A 12,349-nucleotide genomic window follows, 5' to 3' on the forward strand; every position below is an offset into this window, starting at 1 on the left:
CCCGGTATTACCTGATATTCACTGAAACCCTTCCAGTGACCCGGAAACGCTCGGAACTATTCCGGATATTAATGAAAAAAATTCACAATTATATTCTCATCACTCCCACACAACTAATACTCATCAGATCGTGATTACCCTAAGCTTGTGACCCCGTACGTTTGGTAAATCATAGACATGAACAAAACCCCTTTGTTCAATGACCGATAGCGGAACCGTGGACATCCATATCGGTCCCTATGATTACATGAATGATATTCGAATGAACCTTTGGTTATCATGTGATGTTCCCTTTGCTTAGTGATACTTTACAAAACTCGGTGTGCATCGGTATCCTCTTGAGTCATCACCATGCTCACTATTACCGTTGCTCCCGTTTACCGGTTTTGTTCTTCTTTCTCGTTAACGTGCTCCGGCATCCCCGTGACGTAGTCACCTATGTCTGGCCAGACAATGTGGAGGCCCTCACACCGAGAGGGCTCTAGGAATATATCTCCATCGTCGGAGGGGCAAATCCCACTCTCAAGTTGTCCGGTCACTTGTCAAACTTTCTGGTGAGCCTGAAATTTGTCGTTACGATCACCTTGTTACAGATGACATTTGAGCAACCCCAAAGCCCACCGTCTGGTAGGAAGTGACCGAGACACTCTCATGGTCTGAGGAACTAAAAACCATGCTAACACTCCGTGTTATTACAATTGAATACAGACGATATTAATTCAATTCATAACAAACAAGTTTGGGTTGATTCAATATGATCGTTCTTCCAATGTCGTAATCTCAATGTTATTTTAGGATCATCGTAAGATCCGGAAAACATGACCACCAACAACACTTGATCTAGTCTTAGAGGCGAGACTAGGAACCTTCATTTTATCTGTTTATCATTTCACAGGTGCATATGAGTTTTCCACTGAATCGCATATTTCAGGATCATAGCAGTTATAGCATGAAATATGAACTCTTAATTATGAATATGGAAATATAATAATACAAATATTATTGCCTCTAGGGCATATTTCCGACACGTGAATCCTTAGGGATCAAGGTCATCGAAACTTCCTAGCTGAGATCCGTGGTTTCCCCTACGTGGATACTACTTTCTAGTACCGACGATAGTGCAAAACCCTAGCGCAGAAAACATCGAGCGGCATGTGTTATCCTCCTGTGTGGAATGGAGAGGATAGAGAACTCTCCAAGTATTGGATTGTATTTTTCCTTTTAAAGGTGTTTTCTTGTAATGACTATGTTTGATTAATATAGAGCTTCAGCTCCTTCGAAATTTTAAGCTGACATATGTCAAATGCAAAAAGACAAGCATGACAACCCGTGAGAATGTATCTAAGCAAACTCTCATGTTATTCTATTTATACTAGTTGATTTGGTGTTTTTTCTCATATTATTATATTTCTACTAGATTTGGTATTTATTTTAAGAAAAAAATTAATTAATCATTAGAATTCAATGAGTAACTGGTTCAGCATGTTATTGCGTGGAACAGACTTTTCACATTATATTAGCCTTCATAAGATTTTAGCAGGTTGAAAAGTACAACAGGCTTTGAGTGGTATCATTGTCCCCGGCAGCCTTTCTGTCCCTTCATTTGACCATCAGCATGGAGCAAGAGTCACTAGTACACAATAGGGCTATGAACACGGTTTGGACCCCTAATTGCACATAGTCCTGAAACCTTGTGCTCACGTGGGTTGGGGATTTGGGGGGAGGGGGTTTCCATCATTGATCAATGAGAAAACATCTGCTAGAAGAAAATCGACACGCATGATTGCAATATCAGGAATTGTGTGTGCGATTAAGAACACAATTGCTCACAATTCATTAAGTTGAATACGTGTGCAAGAATGTACCTATCGCTGACAGTTTTTTGCACAAGAATCATTAGCAAAAATTGTAATCACCACACATGATTTTTTTTCATTTAGAAACGTATGCGTTAATCAGTCCATCGCTCATGAACCTTTTTACGAAAACCTTTGGATTGTAGTTAAACATTGCACACACTTTGGTTTACTTAAACTTGTTCAATGTCATTATCAACACAAATGTTTTTGCTTTAATTTAGTACATGCAAATCATAATAAATTTAATACATGTAATTCATAGGTGTAACGCTAATGTGTGCACTATGACGAAGTCGTCCACTCAGTTGGGCTGTTCTAAGTGCACATGCAAATCCTTCTTCCTAGCCTTATTGCCTATATCGTTGAGCCTTCCAACGTGCTTATCATGGGTCAAACCTATCGGTACGAGGAAATCCATGTGGTCATTGCAAAATGACATTATCTTTGCGGTCAGAAAGCCCTAGATCATGCTTTCATGTAGATGGGACCTGTTATGGACGTACACTTGAGGATCCCACTTAACCTTTCGTACAGGAACATGTTGTGCAGGAACATCGTCCCTAGATCGGTGATGTCCTTGACATTGTGGATCAGTAGTTGTATCATGATGTCGAATGAGGATGGGAAGTGCGGAGCTAATCCGACAGATATCGGGTAGGGGGTCCCAAGCTGGTGATCTTGGATTGATGGTAATAGGACGGAGAAGAGACACGGTATTTACCCAGGTTCAGGCCCTCTCGAAGAGGTAAAATCCTACGTCCTACTTGTATTATACTATGGATGGGGTACAAAGTACAGGTTGATCTACCTCGAGATCGTATATGTGAATGAATCTACGTCTATGGTCTAAACCCCTCGGCTTATAGAGACACCGGGGTACCTAGGCTTACACCTAGGTCGGTTACATAGGGGGATAAACATGCCGAGGATCACATCGCGCCTTAGAGCATGCACCAAGTCTATGGAAGATTCCATCTTGAGTACGTCATGTGGCCTGAAAGTGTGGCCCACTGGTTGGTAATTTGGGGGTCCTCGGCCCAGCCCATATTGGGGGCCGATGTGGTTAGCTTCCCTCTATGTAGGACACCATTAGGAAGTATATCTCAAGCTCACATAATATGTTAGTTTTTGCCTTGAGATGTCCATCAGATCCAATGTGACACTGAGGCGGTTGTGTTTTGGCTTTGCACCCGCATGCAATGGAGTTTTTGAGTGTTTCTCAAGTGTCGCGAGTTTGACAGCCTCTCTACAAGCCCCTCTCTTATTTGTAGTCACTTTCACAATCAACTCTTGCACATGAGGGTCCTAGATCATTCTGTCCAACAAGCCCCCCATGATTGTCATGTCCTCTTTTACCTCTTCATGTTTGGAAGAATCTTCAACATGTCTAACCTCTTCATCATGATCAATATGCTTGTTATCTTCATCATGCCCATCCTCTTGGTGTGCTCCATCCCTTCTTGTTCCGTCTCTTCATGCTCCGCTTATTCATTTCACGGCCCATGATCCACTCGACCATGACTTTTCCATCTTGTATAACCACACATGGAGCCATATGACAACAAGTGCTGATGCAATGTGCCAGACTCCGATGTGTACATAATCAACTCTTGGCAACTAACACACGGACACCATGTTTTATTGCCACCCATTCGCACCATATCTTGCATGGCGAACTGAAAGAACTCCCTCAAACCTTCCACAAAATTATTTGATGCCCGTGATACAGAGTTATACATTCAATTTCGACCTTATATACATATAAGATATTGCCAATTAATTAGTATATTCTCAAAAGAAAGATGCAATACAAATAATTTTGGCGTGACCATCACTAAAAATGTGACATGTTGAGTGGCAGAACAAAATAAAACAAATTTAGATTTTCTTCAAAATATTGACACTCTTTTATATTCCCTGAAAAATAAGACAACAAGCAAGCAAATCCAGCGTGAGTAACCAAATGTTGCCTTGGCTTGATGATCAGTGCCACCACCACGCACCCCTGTTTCCCCACACGTTACCGAGAAATATCGACATAGTTATTAGTTACATCAGTTATGTAACATAACCTCTCATAAGAGTCGTCGCAATGTGTCATTATGTCTGAAATGTAGGTGTGATGTTCTTTCGCTTGTTTGGTGACTCCCCTGCTCATAGCTTGTTGTAACAAATTGGATGCTTATGTTTTGTTCCCGTTCTAATCTGCGCAACTACTTTTGCTAGGCTTGAGCGTTGGGAACAATTGTTGGCATGTTTGATTGCCTGGTTTCCAAACAAAATGGGGCGGGGAAAACCCCTTTTTCCTCAAAAATTGCTATTAACATAACCCAATTTTCTTATTGATGCCTCATTCGGTTTGAAGGATTTTTATAGAAAAAGCATAGGAACCTTGTTGATGCTGACGGGGCTGCGATGCAACACTCCCGACGCTTCAAGCCGGTGTTGCTTCGGTGGCTTCCGGCAACGCTGCTATTGCAGCTCTGCCGGCGACAATACAACATCAGCGACCAACCATGTTGCAAGAGGGACCGTCGAGGTGCTGCGATGGTGCTAGCTGGTAGAACAACGGCGGTGCGGGGCGATGGGAGGGAAGCATGCTGCGAGTGAGGGCCGGGAGGGGGCGTGGGGTGCTTCGTCTTTGCAAGCGCAAGCAAAACTGCAAGGCCGAAGCAGAGGAAGACGATCGAAGGGTCATGCGCGGACGGATGATTTCTTTTTTGAAAGCAAGCAAAGCTTTATAGATTAACGGTGTGTAGGCAGATCGCCCAACACACGAGCAGACACTAAGGGCGGTACATCATTTTCCCAATGCATACACATCTCAGCTAAACACATACGGCCGATTTGGCCCAACTCATGTGCTACCTTGTTCTCGCTCCGGTTGCATGCTCTTACACTATGTTTAGCAAACCAGAGTTTTAACAGCGCTCTTTGGTGTTTTTAATATAAGGTTACTGAGTAAAACAGACTTTTCACAATATAAAACTCTGACTAAAAGGTACTATCAGGCTTTCAGTCCTTGATCATGTCAACCTTTCCGCCCCATCATCTGTCTCTTCAGTTTCACGTCCTGGCCGGAGAAAATTCTCTCGCTATGGCCAGCCAATGCGCAAGTGAAACTGAGCCAGCAACAAGGGTCAACTCAGCCAACGAACTACAGAAACTTCCGGCCAAAAGCCCCTTTGTTCGTCCCGGTCCAGGTTCGGCCAGGCCGCTTGCCTGGTCCGCCGCGAATGCTATTGAGAAATATGAACATAGCCCAATCTTCTCATTAAAATTTAAATCTGTGACAAACTCTGTATGTCACTAGCCTGCATGAACAGTGTGACCCAGAAGTCCATCTCATCGTTGCTCGACGACGGCGATGCACTATCTGCGCCGAAGGTGTCGCTGGTTTCCATCCCGGAACCGAAGCTGTCCACCGACATCGCCAGTGTCTCCGACCAGAAGCTGTCGTCAATCTGGAACTCCTCCGAGGAAGAGCTTCCCGTGTTCTCCAACGACGATGCCATGGAGTAGTCAGCGGAGGACGACGTCGAGAGGGACTGCCCCGGCGACATCGAGAAGGACTGCCCCGGTGACGACGACGCCGGCTCGGAGGTCGGTCCCTCGAGCGCGCTCGCAGCCATAGGAGGCTTCTTGGCTTTGTGCTTAGGCGCTGCCTGGCCGGACGTCTTGGACGAGGACGCGAGTCGCTTCTTGAGGTGTGTGTGCCAGACGTTCTTGATCTCATTGTCCGTCCTGCCAGGCAGCCTGGCGGCAATGGTGGACCATCTGTTGCCCAGCATGGCGTGGAGTTGGATGATGGCGTCTTCCTCCTCGCTGGTGAAGTTGCCGCGCTTGATGTCGGGGCGCAGGTAGTTGATCCACCGGAGGCGGCAGCTCTTGCCGCACCGCAGCAGGCCGGCCTGCTTCGGCAGCGCCCGCCAGTTGCTGTGCCCGTGCTGCTCGATGTGAGCGACCAGGGTCATGTCCTCGTCCGCCGTCCACGGGCCCCTCTTGAGCCCCATCTTCTCGCAGCAAGGAGCCCTCACCATTGCTAGCTTTGCTCACTCGCAGCAAGGAGCTCTCACCGTTCTCTTTCTCGGTCGAGTGTGTGATGGATGGATCGTTCAGTGTGTTGACGCTGGTCCGAAGGGAAATGGCTGCCTGAGCTGAGCTGCTCAGACGTTGCGCTATTTATGCTCTCGGCGCGGCGATGGCAAAACGTGGTCAATTGGGGTAGGTTCCGAGCAGGGACCATTGGCTGACAAAACGAGGGAGAATAGTGGGCGTTATATCCAAGTAGTTCTTTTTCTAATGTACGAACGATGGAGTAGTTTGCGGGTCAGGGTTCAGGAAATGCGTGTGTACCCTGCTCTGCCGGTTTGAAAAAGTATATCGAATGATAATGATGTTTTTCCTTTTTCTCTACGGGAGATGATGATGTGTTTCTGGTTGCATGGTACTCCCTCTGTAAACTAATACTTCCTCTGTCTAGCTGAGTAAGTCATTTTAGATTGTGCACCGTGACCAAGGTAGAGGGGAAAACAAGAAAAGTTAATGTTCATTTGCTAATTAATAGTCTTGCATGCAATGAACTGACCATGTCATGTCGTGTTTGGTAGCCTCAAGTCATTAAAAGCAGACACACCCCACATCTCTTATTGGTTGATTTCTTTATTTATGTCAAGAAACAAAAAACAAGATGAGAGTTAATGCACCGCGCCTAAGTGTTTTGGGATTATTTGGTTTTCGTAAGATGACTTACTCATCTAGACGAAGAGAATATAAAAAGTTTAGATCATTAAAGTAGTGATCTAAACGCTCTTACATTAGTTTACGGAGGGAGTACATGCAATTCCGTTTAATCAACTTTTTTGAATGTTCATAATTAACTAATGGGTGAAGAAAATTAGCTCCACTCTTATAAAAAATCGAGTTGATGATGATGGTGTGTCTGTCATCTTGCAATATAGACCGTTCGATCTATATCTGACGGATAGAAAGCAAACTCTGACAATTTTACAAAAAAATACTCGCATACCTTTCCACATTTGCAGATAAAGCCTTCCCTCGTTCATCCTTATCTGTCACAACCTTATTTTTGAGTAATTAAAAAAGGAAGCCCCTGGAACAATCTGGCATGATGGACGCTACCGGCGTCGTCCATCCGCATGCCTCCGCTCAGTCCAACCACCAATCACCATCACGCCCCATGTCGTGGTTCTAAGCCTGACAGTAGAGTGGGGGTATGTATGGAGAGGCAAGGTCTTAGCTATGGAGAGGTTGTAGACACAAAGGATGTACGAGTTCAGGCCCTTCTCGGAGGAAGTAATAGCCCTACGTCTCGGAGCCCGGAGGCGGTCGAGTGGATTATGAGTATATGAGTTACAGGATGCCGAACCCTTCTGCCTGTGGAGGGGGGTGGCTTATATAGAGTGCGCCAGGACCCCAGCCAGCCCACGTAGGAGAGGGTTTAAGGTGAGTTAAGTCTGGGGCGTTACTGATAACGCCCCACATAAAGTGTCTTTACCATCATAAAGCCTACTTAATTACAGGCCGTTGCAGTGCAGAGTGCCTCTTGACCTCCTGGTGGTCGAGTGAGTCTTCGTGGTCGAGTCCTTCGGTCAGTCGAGTGAGTCCTCCGTTGGTCGACTGGAAGGCGACCTCTTCTAAGGGTGTCCTTGGGCAAGGTACTTAGATCAGGTTAATGACCCTACCCTAGGTACGTGACCCCATCATTAGCCCCCGAATGGATTGAGGCTTCGAGTGAGGAGGGAGTTGATGTCGTTTCCGATTAACCTTTGCACACTGGTCGTGCGTTGTTCTGGGCCAAAGAATTTCTTCGTCGATAGTGAGCAACTTGTCTTCGGTCGACTCGATCCATTCTCTTCTTACGTCGAGTGATTTTTCGGGCTTCGACGGTCTCCGAGCGACGGATCGCGGGAAACCCCACGTCTGACAGACCGATCTGTCGTTCGCGGATTCCGCGGGATGCGAAATTTGGGGACGCGCGCGAAGCGGAGCGGACCGCGGCGTTCGGATGGGACGGGGCATAGACGCCTCGATCTCCGCGCCGCTTTCTTCGCCACGTATCCCGCCTGCACAACTATTCCTGATATGATTAGATCGACCGGGCCCACCTGTCATCCACTCGGAAGGGACCTTACAAATGCGCCCGGCGAGGATTTCTGTACTGCGCCTCAGTCATTCTCTCTCTCTCTGCTCCCTTCGTCCCCGTCCAGCGCGCTCGCTCTCGCCCCCGCACAACTTCCCCACGCGCATCTCACCGGCAACCATGGCCAAGGAGAAGACGGCGGCGCTGGAACGTGCGAAGAAGGCGTCGGCGTCGGAGAAGGCAAAGGGGAGATCCACCAGCCGCGGCGGGTCCTCGTCTAGATCCCGCCTGCCGAAGGGCTGGGTCCAAGGAGACTGGATCCAGTCGACCATCACCGAGAATGACCTCCTCGACATGGCCAATGAGGGCCTGATCCCTCATGGAGCTGCGACGCTTCCGGGGAAGGAGTGGCAGCCCCAGCCAGAAGAGGGTGAGTGTGTGCTCTTGGCCACCCATGTTGATCGTGGATTTTCCTTGCCGCCGAGTGTTTTCTTCCGTGGCTTCTTGAATTTCTTCGGAGCGCAGCTCCACCACTTTACCCCAAACTCCATTGCCTATCTTGCCGCATTTGTGTCCATGTGTGAGGGTTTCTTGGGCTGTCGACCGCACTGGGGTTTGTTCAAACATATATTCACGTGTCGCTCTCAGACCGTGAAGAAGGCGAGCCCAGGTGATGAGAGAACCCGAGTCGTCCAAATGTGTGGGGGTCTGGGGATCCAGGTGAGGAATAAGAGCACCTTCCCGCCCATGACCTTTCCCGAGTCCGTCAGAGGCTGGCAGTCGACCTGGTTCTACTGCCAGGTCCAGTCGACGCCGGGGCAGTCGAGTGGACTCCCCCGTTTACCATGGACCGAGTGAACAAGCCCTCCCCTCTTAAGTTGATTCCGGAGAAGAAAGCTGGCGTGAAGATGTTGATGGAGCGCGTGGTGCAGTTGGTTCGGGAGGGAGTGACGGGCATGGATCTCCTGGAGGTCTTCCTTAGGCGTCGCATCCAGCCCCTTCAGTTCCGGAGTCACTGCATGTGGTTGTACCGTGGGACCGAAGACGAGACTCGAGTCCATCCAGAAGCAGTCGACGATGTCACTCTGGAAAGATGGATGGTAGCCGTAACCGGAAACAAGGACAACCCATGCGGAGCTAGAAGGATTCCTCCACTCGACCACAACAGCGATCCAGACAAGGTACGTTTGCTCTGCTCTCCACTGTGTTCTTGCCGCATTCATCTCTGTTTATCCTGCCGACTGGTCGACTGATCCTTGTCTTGATATCTGCTAGGCTCTCACCGAGCTGTACTCGATGCCCAATGGGGCTCAAGCTCTGACTGAGGAGGGTGAGGCGAGTGGGGGCGAGAGCCAGGGAGAGGAGGAATGGGACTCGGACATTGCAGAGGATGATGACGGCGATGATGATGATGACGGTGATGAAGATGACGTTGAGGACGAGGAGGAAGAGGAGGAGGAGGTCGTACCACCGCGTTCAGAAAGGCGGTCGAAGCTTGTCCACGACCCTTCAACCGAACGTGGTAAGGGGGTTGCGACCGCCGTTCAGTCGACCAAGCGCCCTCGGACCACCTCTCCGGTGCCGATTGAAAAGGCACCGAAGCAGCCCAGGGCGACCTCGTCGAAGCCGATCAAGCTCATGCCGAAGATGAAGGTGTCCATCCCCACCATATCAGGGTAATCGTGCTGCTTAAGTCTTCTTATTTTATGTGAACTTTGTCTCTGATCGACGCTGAAGTTAGTCGACTGATCCTTTGGAGTTGTAGTGCTGCTACTTCCGAAACCTCGGCCCGAGCTGATGACCATGAAATGGAGGACGCAGCAACTTCGACCCCAGGTACTGTATTCTTAACGCCGTTCTTAGTCGACTGACTCGTGGTCTCTGATCCTGATTCTTCTCCGTAGCTCCACCCAAAACTGTTATCAATCTCCCTGATGATGATGAGGATGAAGAACCACTGAAGCACAGGAGGAGTAGGAAAGCGTCCGCCAGTAAGGTGCCCCAGGATGAAACGGCGCCTGAGATTCTGACTGCGGAGGAAGAGAACACCACTCGACACATAGTGTCCTTCGCGGATCCATTGACGAGTGCTCCGCAGCCCTCCCTCTTCACGATGCACCACGTCCCAGAGGATCAAGCTGGCGCGGCGAAGGAAGCCATACGTCAGGCGGGAATCATGATGGAGCAGCTGAAGACCATCCGGGACGCGAGCCAGGCAGCTTATGACGCCAGTTCTGCCCTCCAGAGCAATGTTCAGGTCAGTCGACCACAGTTTGTTCTGTTGTATATGCTGCCAAAAACTTTTCCTTTCTGGAATTTATAGTAGTCACCCAGTGGGTGTTGTCGATTAAACTCCGTATTAGCGGGGGCACGCTGAGTGCACCCGCTGGGTGTAGTCCCCAAGGCTAAGGTCGACTACTGGCAGTCGGCCTTAGGCTTTATGATGTCAATCTTTCTGTCAGTCGACTATGTCGACTGGATTTCACGAACCGGTGGGGGCACGCTGAGTGCACCCACTGGGTGTAGTCCCCGAGACTGTGGTCGACTGCTTGCAGTTGATCACAGTCTTAAAGAATACATCTCGTTTTTTTTTGAGGTCGACTGGTCGACTTTGTCTTCAACAGGATTAGTGGGGGCACGCTGAGTGCACTCACTGGGTGTAGTCCCCGAGACTACGGTCGAATGCTTGTATTCGGCTGTAGTCTTAGAAACGTGTGTTTTTTCCTTTTTCACTTGGAAGTGAATTATATTTGACATTTAGTCGATTGGTTCTTCGCAGAACTCTTGTGATCTTGTGGCTCGCTACTCTGAGCTGGAAAACAAGCACACTCAACTCGAGCTGAGCCTGAAGCTGGTTCAGGAGAAGCTGACAGAGGCAAAGGAGGAGACCGAAGGTATGTTTGGTGAGACCCTGACGACTGTCTTTCCCCTTGCTTGTTTCAAGATCTGATCTTGCTGTAACTTGCAGGTAAGGTAAGGGAGGCCCAACAGAAGAAAGACCTCGAACTCGCTGAGAAAATCAAGCTTGCTGACGAGAAGTTAGCTTCAGTCACCAAGCTTGAACAGGACAATACCAATCTGAAGGCTGCTCTTGGGATCGCCAACAAGGAGATCAGTCGACTAAAAACTGATAAAGCTGCCCTGACCGACCAAGTTAGCAAACTGACTGGGAAGAAAACTGATCTGGAGGCCTTCCTGAGTAGTCTTGCCAAGAAGCTGTTTCTTATGCTTGAAGGTAAACCTCTATGCTTGGCAAACATTTCCAATTTTTTCATTCGACCATCCCCTTGACTTAGTGATCATCCTTATAGAATTTTGTCAAAACTTTGAAGAAGAAACTAACCGGCTGGAGCCAAACCTCGACCCCGTCAATTCTCCGGTGAACGACGAAGTTGCCATGGATGTTTTCCGACTGGAGTCTCGTGTTGCAGCTGTCGTGGACTATCTCGCAAGGCTGAAGGCCGCCACATCTCGCATCGACTCGATGCTCTGGCCTGAGGAGACACTTCAGAACGACCTTGAGTCGCTGATGGCCCGGTTGAACACGATCCCTGGTCGAGTGCAGGAATGGAAGAAGTCCTCGGCTCGGTGTGGTGCAGATGTTGCTCTGTGTCTTGCTCGAGTCCACTGTAAGGATGCACGAGAAGAGAAGCTGGTGGCTCTTCGGGTGGCCAACACCAAGAAACACGACTTCAGGTCCTTTATGGAAACTTTCCTTGCAGCTGCCACTCGGATTGCCGACGGAATCGACCTTGATGAATTCGTTGCACCTTCCAGCCCTCCACAGGAGGGGTAAAAAACTTCTTCTGGCTCGACGCTTTAAATTTGCCTCGGTATGCCGAGTGGAATTGTAACCGATAAACCTTAACAGGCTTAACGCCTGAGCACTTTCGGTTCCTTTAGATACCGATTCAAACTTGAATTTGGTGCTTGAATATGACTGCCTTTGGCTCAAAATGTCTTTTGCAGGTTCAAAGCAAGGCGCCCTTACTGCAGTCGACTTATTCTTTAGTCCACTTAGGCGAGCATAGGGCTGCAGCTAAGCCTCCGAGTGAAAATCTGGCTTACCACTCGGTAGGATTTTGATAACTTAGGCGAGTGCTTGGACTGCAGCTAAGCCCCCGAGTGAGAGGGTTGCTCATCACTCGGTAGGATTTTTATAACTTAGGCGAGTGCTTGGACTGCAGCTAAGCCTCCGAGTGAGAGGGTCGCTCTTCACTCGGTAGGATTTTGATAACTTAGGCGAGTGCTTGGACTGCAGCTAAGCCCCCGAGTGAGAGGGTTGCTCATCATTCGGTAGGATTTTTATAACTTAGGCGAGTGCTTGGACTGCAGCTAAGCCTCCGAGTGAGAGGGTCGCTCTTCACTCGGTAGGATTTTTATAACT

The 12,349-nt window shown here is 48.6% G+C and overlaps 1 protein-coding gene across 1 annotated transcript; it reads right to left on the minus strand.

Moving 5' to 3' along the window:
• Window positions 1-4,842: 4,842 nt before the first annotated feature.
• Window positions 4,843-6,007, minus strand: LOC123137514 (transcription factor MYB30). Its single transcript, XM_044557301.1, has one exon. It carries the CDS (start codon window positions 5,897-5,899, stop codon window positions 5,141-5,143), a length of 759 nt encoding a protein of 252 aa, XP_044413236.1. The 5' UTR covers window positions 5,900-6,007; the 3' UTR covers window positions 4,843-5,140.
• Between the last annotated feature and the right edge of the window lie 6,342 nt (window positions 6,008-12,349).

This window comes from Triticum aestivum, chromosome 6B, assembly GCF_018294505.1.
Source record: "Triticum aestivum cultivar Chinese Spring chromosome 6B, IWGSC CS RefSeq v2.1, whole genome shotgun sequence".
NCBI classification, from domain to species: domain Eukaryota; kingdom Viridiplantae; phylum Streptophyta; class Magnoliopsida; order Poales; family Poaceae; genus Triticum; species Triticum aestivum.